The 23,101-nt window shown below is 35.6% G+C and overlaps 1 protein-coding gene across 3 annotated transcripts in view; it reads left to right on the forward strand.

Annotated features, from left to right (window-relative positions):
• The window catches only part of Ryr2 (ryanodine receptor 2), a 676,288-nt gene that overhangs the window by 338,915 nt on the left and 314,272 nt on the right, over positions 1-23,101 (forward strand). For 2 of the 3 annotated variants that reach the window (XM_087181253.1, XM_087181249.1), the window contains 2 exons: positions 2,288-2,362; positions 4,371-4,527. In XM_087181253.1, the coding sequence (XP_087037379.1) occupies positions 2,288-2,362; positions 4,371-4,527 (232 nt within the window). Of the gene's footprint in view, positions 1-2,287; positions 2,363-4,370; positions 4,528-17,770; positions 17,872-23,101 lie in introns of those variants that run through there. The other variant, XM_087181250.1, reaches the window with a different exon arrangement.

Below are 23,101 nucleotides of genomic sequence, written 5' to 3' on the forward strand. Positions count from 1 at the left end.
TGAAATAAAGGAAACTCAGTAACAGGAAGGCATCTGAAAGTGGTCATCAGGTTCTCTACATCTACCAATGAAACAGTTTAAACCATGGAAATAATTCAAGGCAGAAAGAACATAAGGATAAAGTTACAAATATTTCTAGTAGGAAAGAGAATCCTAGTTTCCTTTTGACTTTATATTTGTATCCTAAAATTTTAATTAAAAACAGTATTAGATTTCTACCTAAATAAAAAAAATTCAAACTACATTAAAAGTTTTGAAAGATAAAATATTTGAATGCAATTCTTCATCTTCATTATAGATATATAATGTATATATAATTATATATATAATTTTACATGTAAATAGATTTATGCTATTTGTATCTTAAAGACTATTTCATTTTAACCTTAATTTCTCTATCCTTTTCTGAAGCAATTAACATTTTGATGTTTATTTAACTTCACTCATATATCTGTATATACAAAAATATGATGGATTCATAGTGGTTTATTGTTGTATCGCAAACATGCATTATTTATGCTCCTGCATCATATTTATGATAACCTCTTCTATTTTCTTTTAGTATTTTGTTCTCCTTTCTCTTCAGACAATTTTCACTTCCTTTAATTTCATGTTTTTTCTTTAATGATTAAGGGATTGTAGGCTAAAAATTTTCAAAGTTTACATGTGAATCACAAATTTGGCATGAATATTTTCCATTATATTCTATATAGGGAATAACTTTGATTCCTTTTTGATTCATAAGTTTGGAAAGTTTTTTATTTTCCAAGAGGTTATATTTTCATCTTTTTACTATTATTTCTAAGTTTTATTGTTTATGATCAACAAATATGAAGAGTAAACATACTAGTTACTTGTCACTGAGGCACAGTACTCTACACTGACAAGTCTAGGGCTGAAAGGTTTACTTTGCCTATCAGTTTGTAGAAGTTTCATTTCATAGTCAGCAGGCTCCAAGGCAGTGCAGCATGACAGAGGAGCATGGCAGAGGGGACACAGCTCATGGCCTGGTGGTGGGAAGCAGAGACAGATGAAGGGGGAGGAGGGAGATAGACCCTTTCAGGCCATGTGTCCAGTGATCCATTTCCCCAAGCAGGCTTCACCTCCCCACATCACATTTATGAACTGGTAAGTATCCTGCTGTTATGATCCAATCACCTCCCCAAGGCCTCACCTATGAGTACATGAGGCTTTGGTGAGGACATTTAGATATAAACAATAGCAGTAAGAATCTTTACTTTTTCAAAAATCTGATACAGTATTCTTCATGGTTAGGAATAAAACCTTCATGAAAAGTCAGATTTACTTAAAAAGTAGATGTCTCTATGTGTGCATCGATCTGTATATGTGCGAATACATTTGCTGAAATACAATGTCTATATTTTGTCATTCATTAATTTTCAACATATACCCAGAGACTGTGATTTAATTAATCTGAATACTCTGTCTTCACTGGTTTTTTAAAAGTTGCCAGGTGACTCCAATATACAACCAAGATTAAGTCTTTTATCCTGTGAAAAAACAGGTCTTACCCAGTGATTCTCAATATGTGGACCAGCAAAATCAGTATCCCTGGGGACTTGTGAACTTTGCAGAGTCATGGGCCTCACCTTAGGCCTCCTTTGGCAATGGGACCAGCCATGTGGGTTTTAACAGGTTCTCCAGATTTCACCTCACAAAGGGCTAAATGTTACTCATCTAAAGCAATTGCTGTGTACCAGGGAATGATTTTTGTCCCCCATGGGACACTTGGCAATGTCTGAGACAATTTTGATTGTCATTTCCCATGGGAGGCTAACTCTGAGATTTAGTTAGTGGAAGATACGGTCCTGAAAGCAGTGATGCACAGGGCAACCTTTGTAACAAAGAATGACTCAGTCCCCCAAAACAGCGTGACCATGGAGAAATCTACCTAGAACATGGGGTCCAAGCCTTGGTTCCCCATTTCACCCAAGTACAGAGTTTAAAAAGATCCTAACTCCAGATCTCTGTGAGTGGTCATTGATGAGGGCATGACATAGAATTTTAAAAGCTATCCACAGGATTATTATATGCAGTTGTGATTGAAAATCACTGCTCTAGTTACTGCTCATTGATGTACATGAAACTCTCAGGCCCTAATGGATGGGCCAGGGTGATTTTGAACCTATGCTGGGCTTTAATATAAAAAAGAAATAACTTTATCCACAACCTATCCCTTTTGGTTTTCTCTTTCATGAATAACTCACTTGAAAAGTAGAGACGAAAGGACAAAACATGTTAAAATTGGACTTTTTTGTTTCAACAGAACTGTTCATTATGAAGGTGGTGCTGTGTCTGTCCATGCACGTTCCCTGTGGAGACTAGAAACACTTCGAGTTGCGTAAGTAGAATTTAGACCCAGCCTGGGATTCTTAAGAGGTTAGAATCCTCAGCGCTCTTGGCCTCTGCTTTCCTGTGAGACGTGCATGCTGAAAACTGCAGAAAACAGGCAATGAAACTCTGAAAAGTGGTGGAAAGATTCTTTTTCCTCCTTCTCTTACTGCCTACTTAGTTCATCCCAGCTCATCGGGTTGTGTGATACCGAGAAATATGTGATTATTTTGTACCATATGCCTTTGTCTTCAGACTCATCTGTTTTGAAAGATCATTTCATCTCAAATCCTGCATCTACTGGCAGAAACTGCTGCTGAGACATTGGCATGTAAGGTTTGGAGGCAGGATAAGGTGTCTGAAAGCCTGGTACACACTTTGGGTCTGAAAGACTAGATCAGTGATGATGAACTTGTAGAGCTTCCAGTGATACAAATAGCCTGGTTTGGCACATGTGCCATAGGTTCACCTCCACTGGACTAGATTTAACCTCCTGAAGACACATGAGAAACAGGGAATTTGAACATGACTGATAGGACAAGAGTCATTACCAGTGATTAGTATCTTTGCTTACAGATATCTTGAGAGCTGAGCAAGAAATCTGGATTGTAATTAAAGTAATTCTATATCCATTGTAATAATGAGAATTTATACACATAATTTTCTCATGAATTGAAAAGCTGCCTGAAGGTTGCCTTTTAGTTTCTTTACATAAATACAATATTGATGACAAAGGTACAGTTTTAAATTGTTTTAAATAGAATTAATATATCAGTCAGAATTTTTTAATAATTGGAAGGCTCAGTCTTTGTCTAAAAAGCACTAGGTTTTCAGTGTATTTTCCTTTATTATGTTACACTTTAGGGAAATTACTGATTTAAAGACTCCATAGGTGGGTAGGAGGGACTGTCTTATTAAAACAGCTGTCTTTGTAGGTTTTTTAAAATGTGAGATTATTGTGTATCTAATGATAACTAAGATGGTTTAATGGTCTTCAATTTGTTTTGCTCAGATAAGATAGCCCATATGATAATTTTGAAAACTTTATATTCATCCTTGAACACTTTAAGGTGACTTAGACGTTTTTTTCCTTGCAGTAGCAGGAATTGAACCCTAGGCCTTTGAACTAAGCTACATTGCCAGCCCTTTTTTATTTTTTATTTTTATTATTTTGAGACAGGGCCTTGCTAAGTTAAGGAGGCTTGGTTTGAATTTGTGATCCTCCTGCCTTAGCTTCTCATAGTGCTGGCATTGCAGGTTATGCCACCATGCCTGGTTTACTTAGACATTTTTCATTATCAATTCAAATAGCTGCATGGAAGATAAAACTTCTAGTATATTAAAAGGGTGACATGTTAGACTTCACCTTTCAAAGTACTGTATCCAATTGATAGTGAATACTGCTGTGATTTAATATCCCCCTTCACTTATTCAAAATATTTGAATATAATCATCTTTAATGGTTGAAAATCCATATTTCCTGTTTTGCATTTCTGTCATTCTCTCATGATAATCCTATGCTAAAGCATATATTTTTTGCAATTGACTTTTTGCTCACTTTATTATATTCCTTCACAAAATGTTCGCACAATTTTTATATTGTCTGTTAGTCTGTAATTTAAAAATATTTCTTCAATATTAATATCATTAATAATTGATAATTTTAAGATTCTGGGACATTAATATACAGTTGAGTAAATCCACTTAAATTTAAACATTTTTGATAAATATGGAGCTTAAAAGTCTAATTTTGTTGGACATGCACTTCTTAATCATATGGAAAAAAAATTAAAGCAAATGGAGAAAAAAACCCCTCAGTTTTTATAATACTTCATAATTATTCAGAGAATTTGGGGAAAGGGACTTGAACTGTATAGACATATTCTGTTTACCCCATATATTTTAAGTACGGTAACTTTATTTTGTATGTTATAGATAGGTTGATTCATTTATTTCAATTGCTGCTTCTGTGATTGAGGATGTTGTTGGACAGAGTCCTGATTGGTTGGTTTTGTTAGGTGGAGTGGGAGCCACATACGGTGGGGGCAGCCATTCAGACTACGCCATGTCACAACCGGAAAATACCTAAGTCTCCTGGAAGACAAAAACCTTTTACTCATGGACAAAGAAAAGGCCGATGTAAAATCAACAGCATTTACCTTCCGGTCTTCCAAGGTAAAATAGACAATATAATTTTGGGTTCTCTATAAATATATCCTTATCACAATTCTTTTATGTTAGAAACATAAAAAAGAGATGATGTAAGCATGTTTTAATACATTTCTAAATTCCCAGTTTCTCTTCCCTGCATATTCCTCTCCAGTACAGCCAGAAGTTTCACTTGGCTTCTGGTTCTTTGGTTATTTACATACAACATTTCCATCCCTTTTCTGCATATTTTCCTAGGCATCGACAATACAGGTACCATAAACCTCGTCATGTTATATGATGGTATAAAGATAAAGCAGACTCAGTTTTTCCCAAACATATACTTTCTCAGCCACTCTTGTATGTAGACCTTTTTTGTTATCTCCACTGAATCACTTTGTTATAATTGTATATCTGTGTGTTTAATGGAAATTCTGGAGTTTGTCATAATGGTAGGGATGGTAGTCAGATGGTGGTCAGGTAAATTGTCATAGGCAAAGCTTTTTATACTTTTATTTTTGATTCTGAGATGAGGTTTGCCTTTTACTTTTGATTTTGACATTATCTTCATACTGTCTAGGCATAGACTCCTTCAGAATGTTATACAGGGCTGCTATTTTTTTAAAAAAAAATTCTTCCTTTTTTATACTACTGGAAAACTCAAGGTTCTCATCATCCTTCCCCATAGTTTGTATTCTGCCTGAATTCAGGTTGGATTTATGATAGCAGTATTACTAGATAAGGAAAAGATGAAGGTAAGTATGTGTAATATATTCTTAACAAGATTAAGAATTGGATTAGTAGAACTATTGTGGTTCTTTCAAGATTTTGGATTAAGTTTATATCTATACTTTCCCTTTCTCTAGATATCTATCTTAGGCAGTATTTTCAAAGTAATTTATAAAAATCAATTAAAATGTTCTTTCCCTACTTAAGTAAATCTTTTTCTTAAAAGACCAATTTTCCATATATTTAATTAATTCTACGCTATTGATCGAATAGTAGTATCCTTTCATGGCATAGCATTGACAGTATGAACATTTGTTGCATTTGCGGGGTTTCCTCAGGGTGTGTGTTTGCAGTTGTTAGTAGATGCTACTGACCATTTTCTTTCTACATCCCAGTAAGTGCAGAAAATAGCAAATATTAATTTTGCTGAGTAAGAAAAGTTTTTTCACTAAACTCATCATAATGTATTTCATATCAATATTTAAATTATAAGAAGACTGATGTGTCATTTGGGGTAATGATTATAACAAACAAGGATTTCGTCATTTATGGCTTCTTAAACTTAATATATATATATTAGTCTTCTAACAAGATTTCATTTCTTCTGGTTTTGGAAACAATATGTGCTTAGGTTAAGAAAGCTTAGAAAATTCAGAGAAGTGTTTAGGAGTAAGAAATCTGTAAGTATGTAAAATATTGATGTTTCAATTATTTTCCTTATTTTTTTTGTTTTTTACCATAAAATATACACACATTTACAAAATGTATTTGTAGTTTTAGTTTTTATATCCTGCTGTCTTCATTAGACAATGTATTTTTCTATTTTTGTATAAAATATCCAGTGTGCACTATAATTTAATTATCCTTTATTGTATATTTTGATTGTTTTTATACCTACATATTAACTAGTATAAGTAACACTAAAGGCACAACAAGACACAGGGATGCCAGAAGGAGCTCTGAAAAGACAGTGACCTGCTTGGATATCCTGGGGCCTTTGTCTAATGACACCTCCTCTGGAGGATACAGCATGAGGGAAGATGCTGCCGATTCTGTGAGCTGACCAGAGGTCTCCTGGAAACACAGCCAGAGTAGGCATTGTTCTCATGGTGACCACAGAGAGCAAATCTGGCCAAATTTGGATGACCCCAGACAGGATCTGCACATTGCAGGCTCTCCACAGGGGGCTGCAGTCAGAGTGGGTACTGTGGGGCTGAGCTACTCCGTCTCTGGTTGGAAACACAGGTGATCTCATTGTGCAAACCTCAGTGCCTGTGGACCTCTTCCCAAAGCCCAGCTAAGCATAGAAGTAGGAATTTACTAGTTTGTCCAGGTAGCATCCCATTGTTGAATGGGAAAATTCAGCCCATAGGAGAGGAATCAGCTGTCTGGCAGTGGAAGTCCTTTTCATGTAGGAAAGATGGGGCCTATTTATCCTGCAGTCAGCCCCATGGCAGTGCATTAGAAAAACTAGAAGTACATAGCTTTCTAGAAAGATGTACCAAATGAAATCCCACAGAAGTGGCAAAACCTGAATGGGCATTCCCATTGGAGGCCAATGGAATGATTTTCTAAACTATAACATTTTAAAAGGCAAAATGCTTTTGCAGAACTTGGTGGAGAAGGGAAAAGTGAAAGGAACAGTGAGTACTCTGGTTGCCTGCGGTGAGACAGAAGTCAGATGTCTTAAAACTGAGAAATCAGATAATAGAAGCATAAAAGTGTTTGACCGTAAAAGGAAAAGCACTCAAATATAACATCTACTAAAATAAGGTAGTGGAAGAGAGAGGGGATGATGAGACCCAGAGGAATATGGCTTTGCCTTCCAGCCTGTCATAAAGGGAAAGGACCACATAAACGACCATGCATGCACCAGGCACAGTGGTGCACACCTGCAATCCCAGGACTTGGGAGACTGAGGCAGGAGGATCTTGAGTACAAGGACAGTTTGGGGAACTTAGTGAGATCCTTTCTGAAGATAAAAGGATAAATAAATAAACAAAAAAGGGGCTAGGGATGTAGCTCCAGAAGACCTGGTTTCAATCCTCAGTACCACAAAAACAAACAAACAACACCCCTATTGGTATAGGAACACCATGAGGAAAGACCAGAGAGCAGCTCGAGAAAAGAGAAGTATGAAGACAGAAAACCTAAAAGGCAACAGAGTGAAGACCCAGTACACTTGTCTTACTAATACATATATGTTATAGACTGCATTGATATGCATATGCCTGCCTTCCTCCCTTCCTTCCTTCTTGTCTCCCCCCGCCCCTGTCTTCCCTTCATCTCCCCTCCTCCAGCTATTGCAGGCTGTATGATATCCGAGTCTGGAGAGCTATCTGGGAGACCCTGTCCCTAATTGAACATTCGTTTCTTTTGCTTAGGACTGTATGAGGGACTTCATCTGGGCTGGGGGTGGGAACATGCTTTCGTCTGCTGACCTCCAAGAGCTAGCCAGTGAGTCTTGCAGGAAGCAGGGGAGCTCTCCTCCTCACTCCTTGGTGTTTTAAAGAAAATAGTGCCATTCTGTAACTCCTTGTGAACTGGCCAACAGAGGTGAGGATTTTATGCTTGATCTCATCAAATCTCAGGACTCCCACTCTCCAGATGGGGAAATCAAGGCAGAGGGGATGAGTGACTGGTCCATAACACTAGGCTTGGAGCACAATATATTAAGAGAACACAAGGTTTTCTCTGCCACAAACCACCTGGCCAGGGTGGTTATAGAAATAGGGCGTTGGCTGTAGGCCCTGAGACACAACACCAGGCACCCACAACTTAAAGTCAGAGAGGTTTTAATTTAGCTCATGATTTTGGGATCAGTGTATCGTCAGCTGGCTCCAAGGCAGGAACACCATGATGGAAGGGCATGCTGGGGCAGCAGTGCTTAATTTACAGTGGGTAGGAAACAGAGAGGTAAACAGTGAGACAGAGAAAGGGGGCAGGGACCAGATGTATACTCCAAGGTCATGCCCCCATGACCCACCAGACATACCCAGAAGTGTGTCTTAGTAATCCCCTAGGCAGCTCCCAAGCCAATCAAGGTGACACATCACAGTTAACAGTCACAGGCCCTGATTCAGTCACAGCCCTGCTGGCTGATTCATTCATTTGCTGCAGGCTGTAAGGGCTGCCACAGGAGCCCAGAGGTGCATCCTTGTCCTCGAAGCCTCACACAGCTGAAATGCCACCACAAGCTGCTCTATAAAAATATTATCTGAATGTGTTCCCCATAATTCCTACTTTTGGTTTAGAAAACTAAATACTGAGTCTTTTTTTTTTTCATTCTTTCTATAACAACCAGAATCTTGCCTGAAGTAAAAGGATACTGCTGGCAGAACAGGGCCAAAGGTATGCAGATGCAATCACAAAAAAGAAGGGTGTAGTAACATATTTCAGAAATGTTCATATATATATATATATATATATATATAAATAATATATATGTATCCTTTGATCCATCAATCCAATTTTTAATGAAGGAAGCGAGTTGTTTTACAGAAATAAAGCCTGCAGGTATTAATTTTATCATTCTTTGTCATAGTCAAAAACTTGAAAGGACTCATGTTTAACAGAAATTAGGTTATAAAGCAAGTGGTATTACTTATCAGAATATATTGATCTGAAAAATATCCATGAAAATATTAAGTGAAGCAAAGCAAGTTGTAATAGATACTGGAAATCGTATTTTTTAATTAAAGAGGAAATCCTTCTACATATGTTTGTGCATACTTATATGATAGCTATGGGAGCAGTCTTTTAACTTTGAGTACTTTAGAATGCTGAAAGTTGAAGATATATGAGAATGTCAGGGCAGTGGGAGATTATGATGTTTAACTTAAAAAAAGAATCTCTGAATTATTTTGCCTTACAGTGCCTTACAATGGCTGTATTTCTTTTGTAGCAATAAAATCAATTAGAGGAAGAAAACCATTGCAGTGACATTCTGGGACATAAGTCTTGTGCACATTTTGATTATTTTATTGAGATGGATTCTGAGAAATGGAAGTACCGACTTGAGAGCTGTGAATATTTTTGAAACCTCATGATGCATATTGCGCACAGCAAGAGCTTTTGATACATTGTTCTCCAAATTTCTCTCCTAATATTCTGTCAGTGTTAAAGTAGAGCTTGCATCCTGATTCTTTTTACTGTCCAAGTCCCTTTGTATTTTCTGCTCAGGGACTCCCATTCAAGTTGACAGTTGTGTAATGTCACAGCTTACTCTGAAGGCAGAGATCAAGATCTGAATGTTGCTGTAAGTGAATTCTTCACTTCCCTGAAGCTTCTCTCCTGCCTGTCCACAACATCAATGTTAGAAACTTAAGCCCCACTCATTTAACTCTGTGTATTAGTGATAGTACATAGTGACATACTGAGAGTAGTGAAGGTGGAGATGAAATTCAGGAGATACTGTACTTTAGAAATTACAGTACAATTTCAATTTTAGCATCACTGGCAGAAAGATTTTTCTGTGAGTTAGAGACAACTATTAGCTTCTTTTAAAAATTACTTTCTGTTATATATTTAAGATATAGTCATTATAGTCATTATAGAAAATTTAAAGGAGAATATAGTAATGTATAACGGGGGAAAATTGAAGTCATTTATAGCCAAACATTGTGTGTATGTGTGTGCGCGTGCATGTTGGTATTAAATAGGATTAGTTACTATGTTGGGTCTAAATTTTATTTAGTAATATATGATATACTGCTACATTTCTTCTTTAATAGAATTTTAGCAGTAATTCAGCATTCTGTTATGTAGGCTTCTAATTTATTGAACCATGCCCTTACTTTTGAATATTTAACTTATTTTGACTGGTGAACTGAACAGTTTTGTCTCTAAATCTTTCTATATATTTCTGACTAATTCTGTTTTGAAAGTAGAAGCTTCTGGTCAAAGATATGGAAATTTTCAGGGGTTTGGGTACTGGGAGCTCCCAGAGGGTAGAGATCTGACAGCTTTGTTCCCCAGGGTGCAGAGCCTAGTGCTCAGTGCTGTCCCTAATGAGTAAATGCAGGTGGCCGGAGGGCTGTTCAGGGTCACCAGTGTTTCTTCTAAGCAGCACGGTATGAAAGTTTGTATTCATGTGCAGCCTCCTCACCACATCATTTTAAGTCTTTGCCAATCTTGATAGATAAAAAGCAATTGGATCCTATTATATATTCTACGGATACACTAAGCTATTTTACTGTAAAACTTGTTTTATTTTAAAGGCACATTACAATGTTTATAGCATTCCAGAGATGAAACATATTCCACTTAAGTGGTTTTTAAAAATTGACTTATTTTTATTTACGAGAGCACATGTAGATGAATAGCGACCAAACCTTCTTGCTCTTTGTACCATTATCATTTAGGGCAAAAATTTGGATTCTCTTCTGAGATGTGACTTTTACAGTTTAATCTAGATTATACTTCCAATTACCTAAGGTACTTTATGTATTTTAAAATATATGTATCTTATATATTCCTAATACGTATTTCAAAGGAGCTTCTAATCATGTTATAAAGAGAATATAATCAGTCAAAACCAGTAATGTTTTCAAGATTGTAGGCTTATGAACTGACCAGCAAAACTTACTGTAGCACTCAGCATAAATATATTCAGGTGGAAATGAAAAGAAGACCCTTACTTTTCAAGGGATCAGAGTGGTATAGAGAGACTTTATTCTTTTGAGCATCTCTTCTCCCTGGTAACAAGAACAAGATTGATTTTCTGCTTGCTTCCAATTTAAGTTAGGTTATATGTTGAACACTCTGTAATCATGGTTAGCATCTTTTCAACCAGACCTATCTCTGGATACTGTGACTTAAGCATTTGAAAAATGGCTTTTGCTCACAATAGTGCTTGGGTTTTAAGAGTGCTGTCTAGAGCTCATGACTTAGATTCTCATTTGTTTAGTCAAAAGTAGATAAATGATATTTTTACTTTTTTGGTAATAATACTCATTGTCATTCCTAAGGCAAATTAGTACTTGTGGATAACTTAGTCCCTTTACAATGCTCAGTGTTCTCTTTCTATTGTGTTTTAAAATTTCAGTTGCATTTTAAATGTTTCAGCTTTCAGATTTTGATTTTCAGTGGTCTGTAGATTAACCAGTAACTGTAAGGGAGATGAAACTGGAATTGAAATTGAAGCTATTCTGCAGTGGGTATGAATGTGTACATATGAGATAGAGTAGATGAAAAATAGTGTGTAATTTTTGTGTAACGTTTTATCTAGTTTTTATTGGTAGAAAATATTTTTTAAATATAGGTGTTTATGATAATAGAAATATAGTTAAAAATCCAACTACATGGACATTTAAAATGGCATAGCAAAACCAGCAGCAAAATAAAGCTTCTCTGGGACCTGGATTTTAGACTCCTGGAAAACAATGGTTGGGTGAAAAAAACAAAGTAGATCCCTTGGAAATGGAAGGGAGCTGACATGAAAACTAGAAATTATAGAGAACCTGGAGAAACTGAGCACAATGTAGAAAAAAGAACAGTCTGCAAAGCTAACCCCAGTTTCAGGGGAAGGGGACCTATCTCTGTTAACACAGGAATACACCTCAGCTTGGGTGGTTGCCACAGCCTGAGGTGTACAGATGTAGAGTACTCTGGAGAAGGGGAGGCACCTCACAAATCTACAGGCTGTAAAGCTAAGTTAAGAAAGGTGTGACTTGAGGCTCAAAAATGGTTGTAGAAACTGGTAGCAACTGGAGTGAATGCAGCTGTAGGGAAGGTACCACTGACTAACCATATGCATCAGGAAAAGTAGGGCAGGATTCAGCATTCATATACAAAAATGCCAATGTAAGGTTTTTCTTTGTGCCATCAACAATACTGCAGTTCTGGCTGCTGGGCCAATTATACTGGACACTCCCCTCCCCAGATTTGTGGAGGAGATTGGATCTGCTCATCACAGGAAAGCAGACACTAACTGAAGAGTTCTCCCTACTAGAAACAAACTCTTTCCACATAATTGACTCAACCCTCAGTACAGAGAGAGAGACAGACAGACATATAAGAAAACAAGGCAACACAGTGCCTCTAGAAACTCTCAATTCCCCCAAGCTGATACATGGGGCATTGATAGGGAGGAAATGCAAAGCCAGACATTTGAATTATATGAAGTGATAAAAAAGGAGACAAACAGATTGATAAGGTAATTGGTGAGCTCAAATATGATATACTATATAGGTAATGGATTTAATAAAATGATCAGTGAGCTTACAGAAGATAGTAATAAAAAGTTAGCTGAGCAAAGCAAAGCAATACAAAACATGAATGACCAGATAAGCAAAGAACTATAGTCCATGAAAAGATACTAAACAAAGATCTAAGAGGTAATTCTACTGAAAGTATGGGGACCAGAAGTGACCAATGTGTGGACAGTGTGTGAGAACTAGAAGATAGGGCTAATAATACAGGTGACCATATATGCAAATAACAAGAGAATGTGGAAAATGCTCCCAATATCTGCTATGTGACACAAAGGAGACTAAATTAATTGGTATTAGTGAAAATCAGAAGATAGCATGAATAGCATAAAAAAACCCCTCTTTATAGTAATAATGGAATACCTTTCAGGTATGAGGAAAAGATTAAACATTCAGATAAACAAGGCGCATAGAATCCCAAATAGCCACAATCAGAAAAGGTCTTCTCTACAACATATGATAGTCATTATCCCAAAAGTCTGACGTAACAACAAAATTTTAAAAACTACAACAAACATTTATGAAGGTAAACCCATTAGAATTACAGCAGACTTCTCAACAGAAACCTTAAAGGCCCGGAGAGCTTGGAGTGAAAGTGTTTCAGGCCCTAAAACAAACCAACTTCCAACCCAGACTAATATATCCTGTAAAACTATCTTTCAAATTTTATGAAGAAATAAAATCTTTCCGTGAAAAGAGCACTTTAAGAAATTCATGAACACAAAGCCAGAACTACAAAAAAATTCTCAAAGATATCCTAGAAGGAGACAATGAAGTCAACAATGTCAACAATGCCAACAGGTCTAATGGAATAAATTCACCAGGTAAGGTGAGCAGTTAAACAGAAGGGGAAAACAAAGTAATCAGCAACAGGAAAATAATGCAATATTAGGAATAAGTCAGTACTTTTAGTAATAATTCTCAGTGACCTCATTTCACCAGTCAAAGTACACAGATTGGCAGATTAGATAAAAAAGTACAACCTAAATGTAATTCTGTGTACAAAAACCACATTTAATTAAAAAAGAAATTTATAGGCTAAAAATCTGGAAATAAGCAGGAGTAGCTCTCTTATTTTCAGATGAAGTGCACTTTAAGCCAAAGCTGACCAGAAAAGGCAATGAAGATCACTACCTATTGGTTTAGGGGACAATTTTAAAAGACCAGATAACAATTATAAATATATATGCATCAAACACTGGCGCTCCCAACTTCATTAAACAAACACTATTGGACATAAAAGATTAGATATAAATGAACATAACTTTAGTGGGGGACCTCAATACCCCACTATCACAAATACACAAATGAGCTAGACAAAAAAATCAATAAACCATATCAGAGCTGAGCCATACCATCAAACAAATTTAATTAATTGATTTCTATAGAGTGTGCCACCCAGCAACAATAGACTGTACATCTTCTCCGCAGCACGTGGAATTTTATCCAACATAGGCCACATACTAGTCTGAAAATCAGGCTTAAGTAAATACAGAAGAATCAAAATTATACCATGCATATTATCAGATCATAATATAATGGAACTAGAAATCACTAGCAAAAGAAACCAAGGTTCTGAGTTTGATACCTGGTGCCAAAAAAGAAAAAAAGAAACCATAGAAAATGTGCAAACACATAGAAATCAAGCAATACACTCTTGAATAATCAGTCACAGAAGAAATCAAGAGGAAATTAGGTAAATCCTAGAATCAAAGAATAATGCCAATACAACATATCAGTACCATGGGACACAGTGAAAGTAGTCCTAAATGGGAAGTTTCTAACTGTGAACGCCCACATCAGAAAACCAGGGTGAGCTCAAGGTCCTAGAAAAACAAGAACAATCCAAATCCAAAGCTAGTGTACAGAAAGAAATTATAAAGAACAGAAATGAATGAAAGTGATACTAAAAATATGAAGAATCAGTGAATTTAAGAGCTAGTGCTTTGAAAGAATAAAGACAAGAAAAGACATCAGTTCAATTGGAAATGAAAAGGTGACAGACACTGTCAGAATCCAGAGGATTATTAGTAACTACTTCAAAAACCTGGATTCCACTAAATTGGAGAATCCAGAAGAAGTGGATAGATTCATAGATATACATAAATTACCAAAATTGAAACAAGAAGACCTAAAAATCCTGAATGACCCAGTTATAGGCAATAAAAATTGAGGCAGTAAGAAAAATACCTATCAACTAAGGAAATCCCACAACCCAATGGATTCATCACTACATTCTACCAGAACTAATACTCCTCAAACTCTTTCGTGAAATTGAAAGGGAGAGAGTACTTCCAAACTCATTCCCAGCAGTGAGCATTACCTCAATTCCCAAACCAGACAAGGACTCAAATAAACATAGTTGCAAAGATCATCAAGAAGATACTGGCAAACAATGCAGTAAGTCATTGAAAAGATTATATATCATCTCTAAGTAGGCTTCATCCCAGGGATGCAAGCATGGCTCAACATATACAAGTCAAAAAGCGTAATACACCATAAAATAGAAGCAAGGACAAAAATCACATGATCATCTTAAAAGACAAAGAAAAAGCCTTTGACAAAATTCATCATTTGTTCTTGATAAAAGCCCTGAAAAAATAGGTAATACAAAGATTTTATTCATCTGATAAAAGCTGTTTATACAAGCTTACTTCCAACATCATATTAAATGGAGGAAAACTGAAATCTTTTCCTATAAAATCAGGAACAACACAAAGACTTGTCCACTGTCTCCACTCTTGCTCAATATGGTTCTTGAAATTTTAACCAGAGCAATCAGATAAGAGAAAGAAATAAAAGGGATATGTATAGGAAAAGAAGAATGCAAATTATCCTTATTTGCAGATGACATGATATTTTATATAGAAAACCTAAAATATTTCACAAAAGACTCCTAGAACCAATAAATAATGTAGCAAGGTGGCAAGATACAAAATCAGCACATAAAATTCAATAGCATTTTTGTATACCAACAATGAATCCACCAAGAAAGAAAATAGGAAACACCACTATTCATAGTAGTAACAAAAAATTAGATACTTAGGAATGAACTTAATAATGGAGGTGAAATATCTCTACAACAAAAACTGTAGTACTCTGAAAAAGGCTATCAGAGAGAACATCTGAAAATGGAAAGATATCCCATTCCTAGATAGGAGGAACTGATGTTGTCAAAATGGACATACTTCTGAAACTGATGCATAGATTTAATGCCACTCCAATCAGAATACCAACAGCATTCCTCAAGAACTATAGAAAACAGTCCTGAAATTCATATGGAACCAGAAGAGACCCAGAATAGCAAAATCAATCTTGGGCAACAAGAGAAAATCAGGCTATATTACAAAGCTACAGTGATTAAACAATCAAACAAAAAAAGCAGCATGATACTGCACAGAAACAGTCACTAAGATCAATGGAATAGAATAGAAGATGCAAACACAACCCTGTGCACATTCAACCATTTGATCATTGACAAGGGAAATAAAAACATACATGGGAAGAGAGATAGCCTCTTTAACAAAAGGTACTGAGAATACTGGCTGTCCACATGCAGAAGATTGAATCTAGACCTATCTCATCTCTCCTCACATACTAACCTAAAGTCAAAATAGATCAAACACCTAGATATTAGAACACAAGCAACCTGCTGGAAGATAAGTTAGGTAAAACTCTTGGAGACATAGGCATAGGCAAGGACTCTCTGAACAGAACAGGAAATAATGCCAAGAATCAATAAATGGAATTATACCAGTGATGGCAAACCTTTTAGCGCTTTCAGTGATAAACAGCCTGCTGTAGATGCATGTCATAGGCTTGCCACCACTGAATTATATCAAATTAAAAACCTCCTGCACAGCAAAGGAAACAACCAACAGACTGAAAAGACAACCTACAAAATGTGAAAAAATTTTTTGCCTGCTACTCCTTGGAGAGAAGGCCAGTATCTAGAATACATAAAGAACACCAAAAAATTACTCACCTCCAAAATAAAAGATCCAATCGAAAACGGGCAATTGAAATGAATGGACATGGCCCAGAAAAAGAAGTACAACTAAGCAATAAATGCATAAAAATACCCCAAATTTCTGGTCATTAGAGAAATGTAAATAACACTGAGATCCCATCTTACTCTACAAAGAATGACTACCATCAAAAAAATCAAATAATAACAAATGCTAGCAAGGCTATGGAGAAAAAAGGACCCCTTTACTCTGTTGGTGGGATTGTAAGTCAGTATACCTATGAAAATCACAGAACTACAGAAATACATCCATTCCTCAAAAAATGTAAAAATAGAAATTCCATTCCAGCTGTTCCCTTTCTAGGTATCTTCCCAAAAGAGTTAAGGACATCATATAACGATGATACATGCATGCCAATGTTTAGAGCAACTCAACGCTTGATAGGTAAATCTTGGAAATGGCCTGCATGTCCATTAATAGATGAATGGATTAACAAAGTGTGGTATTTATACACCATGGAGTACTACTATACTTTACAGAAGGATAAATTTGAATTATTTGTAAGAAAATGGATTCACTTTGAGACCATAAAGTTAAGTGAAATAAATTAGACACAGAAGCTTCAATATTGCATGGCTTCTCTTATATGAAAAATCCAAAGTGTAAATAAATTAAAGAGCAAAATAACAGATACATAATAAAGAGGGAGATAGTTCTTTTGCAAATGATAAGGAGACCAAGATATGGTGGAAGGGGAAAAGGAATGAAGGGAAAGAGGACAAGAATTAAGATACTTTTGTACTAAGTTCTCACTATAAATGTAATCATTGTATATTGCAAAGATGTAACAATGAAAATAAGAATTTAAAAAACCAGCTATTTGGTCTTCAAAAAAGTGCCAAAATTAACATAGTATAGTTTGATAGCTTAGTTGTATTTGAACAAAATACAAACAGGTATTCCATGAAAAACTAAATAGTACACAAATATACTCACATATGAAGATATTTGTGAAAATTCAAAGAGTAAGTATTAATACTGATTATAATATGTACAATGGCTATTTCAATTTGAAGGATGCTGAATGAAATTAAAATTCATGCTGAAAAATACTTTCTGCAATTACATAATAAAAAGCATTGAACTTATAGTCAACTCACGCAGATTAAAATTAGAATTTTCACACTGTCGACATTATAGAAAAAAGTGGTGTAACTAAACACTTTTACTTATGTCTTTGTTAATTATCACATTTGGTCCTAATCGTAGTCCCTGTTATTTAAAATAAATATTGGGTTTACTTTCATGTATAGCTGATGCTGTTTTTTTTCTCTTTCCTGATGAAAGATTGGTTGAAAATATATGCCACACCTTTTCATATTTCTATTACAATACTACCAGTGAAAAGAATTGAGTATTACATTCAGGAAGAAGAAAATCTTTTTAATGTATCTTAGACTCAGGTATGTAGTTCATAAATGACTTGATTGATTTCTGTACTGCAAATCATGTTTTTATTGTTGATGAAAGAGTAAACTTTTCTAGGTCAGTTGAAAATAGCAACTTTTATCTTGTATTCAGGAGTGTGGCGTTGGAAATTTTGAAATGGAAATCAGTATTGATGAACACTTGTATTTATATTAGTAGTCCCTTATTTCTTTTGTAAGTACATTTTTTCATGTTTTGCAAATCATTAAGATCATTGTCAAGATTAAAAATTGAGACTGGCTTAAAAAACCCACATGCCCAGTAAGCATGAGGAGCTTTTACCTCGATTACCAGGGGAGTGTCTTGACACTAATGTGGACATTCAGTAGACAATCTCAAATTCAGGATTTGACAGGAGAATCAACAATTGCTCACAGTCCTGGATGTTTAGAAGAAAAATAATCAAGTAGTAAGTACTCTGCAGCATAGCCTAGATTGGCTCCTTCTTAAGGAAAAGATTTTACATAATGAAGAATGCAATTTCACAAATGTAGGTTTTCTTAGATGTATTTTCCACTTCCTTGCTTCTAGAACTTCTTACTAGCAATCAAAAATGTGTTCAAATGTCACTTTTAATCATGAGGTAAGTCTTGCCAATTGTGTATGCTTTATACCCTTCCCCAAATGATGTAATTTTTTTTTTTAGCTTAAAATGCCACTGAAACATTCCTCTGCAGGTGATTTGCTGCAGTTTTTCCCCTGTCATACACCAGGAATAGAAGTCTGTTACCACTGAAATGAAGGGCTGACAGCCTCAAATAAAATCTTCGATAAGATTACAAAGATTGTGGAGCAAATGGCAAAAATTGACCATTTTTAGGATCTAATTTTTAGTATGTTATTTTTTTGTGTGATGCTTATTCTTGGTTCAGAAAATGTTTAAGATGTTTCACAGTATGCCTTCTCACACAGTGAAAGTAGGAGTGACACAGTTTGTTATTATATGCCAATGTGCAAAGCACTTTTTATGCATTATCTCGTTTAATCCTAGCTCAGCCCCCTAGACATTAGAGACTTATTTTTAATCTTCATTATGCTATTGAGGAAACTGAGATCTCCCTTGGCCCTGCCCACACTCAGTGGGAAGGATGTCCAGTATGTTACTGGGTAGCTCCTTAGGCCCTGTGTGCTGGCCTCACTGCTGCCATGAAAGCCCCTCAAAGACTCTCCTAGCCTGAGAAATTTTCTAAATCCTTTCCCTCCATAAAGTCCACCCGCCAGAGAGTCTAATGGTGAGATTTCTGAATCTCAAGGATAAAGAGAGCTATCTAGTTTTTGCATCTCTGCTCGATGTAGGAAGTTTGCCTAGCCTATAAATCCCTACACTTTCTGTGATCCCGTAACATTTTTAGATTCATTTCCTAGTGACTATTCTGTGCTGTAATGTGAGACCATAAAAGAGCAAATAAAAATTCTTTTGAGCTTTTCAGGTTCCATAAATTTAACCATTATTTATCCTAAGGAGATTTGGCTAATAAAAAGTAGAAAAAACCCCAAGTAAACAAAAACTTCAGCATCTAAGGATAAAGGCTCCCCTTTTTCTTCTTATCAGTCACCTGACAGAATGATTTAGATAGATTTAAGGATTATTTCAGCTGGTGCTAGAATAACCCACCTGAACTACTTGGTCCATATTACTAGAATCTAAATGTACAGGTCTAGTTTAGTTTCCTAGTGAGTCTAGTTTGGTAAACCTAATACCTATATATCATGTTATGAGGTCATTGTTCTTCAGAAATAGCTCTGGGTTTATAACAAGGCATTTTGGTATTACTATGCCAAAATATCACTGAATATTTTTCAGGTCAATCTTTTTTACTTCCGGAAACATTTTGATGTTCAATTTTAGATTAGATTTTCCAGGCATTTGTGAATAAAACTGGTTGAATGCTTATATAGTTAGCACATTTTCTATGGGAAATCCCCAGGAATTAATTAGTTAGTTAACTAAGTACATCTTCATTGAGAACCTGGCATTCATAGGCTCAGATCTGGTCCTGCAGATGTGGAACAATTTCAGTGAATTGCCAGTATAGCCCTGATACTGAAAGTATAAAATTCCTAAGAACTTATGAATAAAAGAGAAAATATCCAAACAAATGTCTTGCAGTGAATATAGCATTCTTTGCAATACTAATTGTACACTGTTGAGAAGAATTATGTTATCTTTGAGCATTTTTATGGTTCTCAGCATCTCAAGATGCATAAAACTTTATAGGTGTTAATTAGAAGATCATGACAAGAACCTCAGCATTCTATTGATTAATTGTAGGAGGTATAAGAATTAAATTTTATAGTCCTTTGAGGGAAATTTCTATTTCATTGAAAAGTACTTATGGTAGAGTGCTTTTAATGGCAATGTAAACTTCAGTTTTGAAAATCTCTGTGACCTAATTTTAATTTCATTGACTGTCATACAATTATAGTCTGATGTTAAGTTAGTGTAGCTAAGTTTTTATTTCAGTTTTTTAATTTTGTTACTACACTTCGTTTTTATGATTTATATATTTTGTCTGAGATTACCCATCTATTTTTTCATTATAAATATATTTTCCTTTACGTTTTTTAACATATTTTATACTTACAAGAGTTGTTTAAAAGTTCTGTCTGCTAATTGTAAGTTCTGGGGATCAACTTTGCTTTTATTTCTGTTGCCTCTTTCTTATGTTTTATTATTATAGCGCACATCTTGGTTTTCTTTTTTTTCATATCTTATTTTTGACAGGATAGGGGATATCAGAAATGATACATTGTAAATACTGAATTTTGTTGAGTTTTTTTCCCAAAAGAATTAGTTGATTTTGCAGTTAATCTTGTTGGATTGAAACTCCAGTTTCTTTTTCTTTAACAGTGAGCAGTTACATTTCTCCTCAGCTTTTTCTGCTTATATCTGCCATTATATTGGATCTCCCCCAAACATGAACAATTTACTAGTCAAAAAGAATTTAGATGAATTTTATAACACAATATTTTGGGTACCTCTTCAGTCCAGGATTTAGCCCATCCAATCTCCTGATCCCGTGAGCCCTAAGCTGTCCCCTCTTGAGACCTCAAGCCTGTAAGACAGCAGCTCTCTTCTGCCTGAATAGTAGGCGGAATGGTGAGGGCATCCTTTGAGGTCTACAACAGGCACATGGGAAACGGGCTGAGTACTATTTGCCTTTCCAAAATGTTCCTCTCTCCAGTAGCTCTCTGGTTTTGTCTTTCTTAGGTGTCTTTCAATAGATTCTGAAAAGTTCTTTTTCCCAAGTATTATAATGGTTTTCCATAGGAAGATCGGTGGAACTAAACTAGTTCATTATTTCCCCAAAGCGCAAGAATGCATAGAAAAATAACATTTAAAAACTGATGCCATCAATTAATAAAAAAATTAAAACAAAAAATTTAAAACATTTATTTAAAAAAAAACTGATGCCAAGACTAAAGGCCACTAATTTAGAAATAGGCAGCTAGTAGAGAGCTTTAGTAAGGTCACTGCTGTTCTAACCTGGACCTTTTATTTCTAGCAACACAAGCTAATTTTCTGTTAGATAGTTTTCTTGTGTGTCATGTTCTTGGCTTATGATTTCCTTGTGCTTATGGTAGTTCAAAGCACCGAGCTCATTTTTATCTGAGTTTCTCCAAAATCCCAGCCACAGAAAATGATAGGAGGTAAAGGTCGGAAAGATCATGAGTGACATCTTCTTTCATTCAGGAAGTGATGACACTTTCTTTTTTTTTCTTTCATTTAGTTTATTGGTACATTATAGGTATACAATACAGTTGCATTCATCATTGGGATCTTGTACCTTTACATGATGAATCTTGGTTTTTATATTTTTCCACATTCCCCTGCCCTCCCTTCACCCCCTCCACACTTTCCTGTTTACAAAGACTTTGGTTCCATATTTTTCCTTTTCTCGTGTTTTTCTTTTCCCTTCTTTCCTTTCCCCTACCCTTCCCACTTCCCCTACTCCTTTAGACATTTTCTTCCTATTCACAGTATCAATTATACATTTTGATTCTTATTTACACTTTTAGTTTTTCACACCAGAGAAACTCTTTTGGTATTTACACGTGTGTCCTATTCATTTCACTTAAGAGTATAGCCTCAATGTGTATCCACTTAGCTACAAATGTCTATAGTTTCTCATTCTTTATGGCTGAGTAGTACTCAATTTTATAAAACAACCCACATCTTCTTTATCCAGTCTCCAGTTGATGGGCATTTGGGCTGTTTCCAAGTTTTAGCTATTAAAACTGTACTGCTATAAACACGGGTACACATATATCACTGTGGTATGATTCTTTTAATTCCTTTGGGAAGATACCCAGTAGAGGAATAGCTGAGTCAAATGGGACTTCCAATCCTAATTGTTGAGGTATCTCCATATTGATTTCCACAGTGGTTGCACCAACCTGCACTCCCACGAACAATGAAGAAGGGTTTCTTTCTCCCCACAACCCCTTCAGCATTCGTTATTGTATGCTTTCTTGATAGCAGCCATTCTTTTTGGGGTGAGGTGGAATCTCAGTGTTGTTTTCATCTGCATCTCTCGAATGACCAGTAATGTTGACCATTTTTTTCATATGTTTATTTTCTGCTTTTGCTTCTTTTCCTGAGAAATATCTGTTCATTTCAGATGCCCATTTTTGAATTGGGTCTTTATATTTAGGGAGGTCTAATTTTTTTAGTTCTTTATTTATTATAGATAGTAGACTTTTGTCTGAGGAAGAGCTGGTAAAAATTTTTCCCACATTGCAGGTTGTCTCTTAGCTCTGTTGGTGGTTTCTCTTGCAGAGCAGAAGCTTTTTAATAAAATTAGATCCCAGTTGTTGATTCTTTGTGCTAGTTCCTGTGCCATTGAGGGTTTGTTCGTAAAGTCCTTTCCTGTGCCATTGTCTTTGACAGTTCTACTGAACTTATGTTCCAGCAAGTTTAGTGTTTCTGTTTTAATATTTAGATCTTTAATCCACTTTGATTTTAGTTTAGTGCATGGTGAAAGATAGGGGTCTAGTTTTAATCTTTGGCAGGTTGAAATCCAGTTTTTCCAACACCATTTATTAAATAGGCTATCTTTCCTTCAATGAGGGTGGTTGGCTCCTTTGTCAAAGATGAGGTGGCTGAGTATGTCTGGAGTTATTTCTGCATCTTTTAATCTATTCCACTGATTCCCAGGTCTGTTTCTTTGCCAGTACCATGCTGTTTTTATCACACTAGCTTTG

Source organism: Heterocephalus glaber, unplaced genomic scaffold (genome assembly GCF_053883595.1).
Source record: "Heterocephalus glaber isolate CG9 unplaced genomic scaffold, H.glaber_assembly_v1.0 deba00001472, whole genome shotgun sequence".
Lineage (NCBI taxonomy): Eukaryota > Metazoa > Chordata > Mammalia > Rodentia > Bathyergidae > Heterocephalus > Heterocephalus glaber.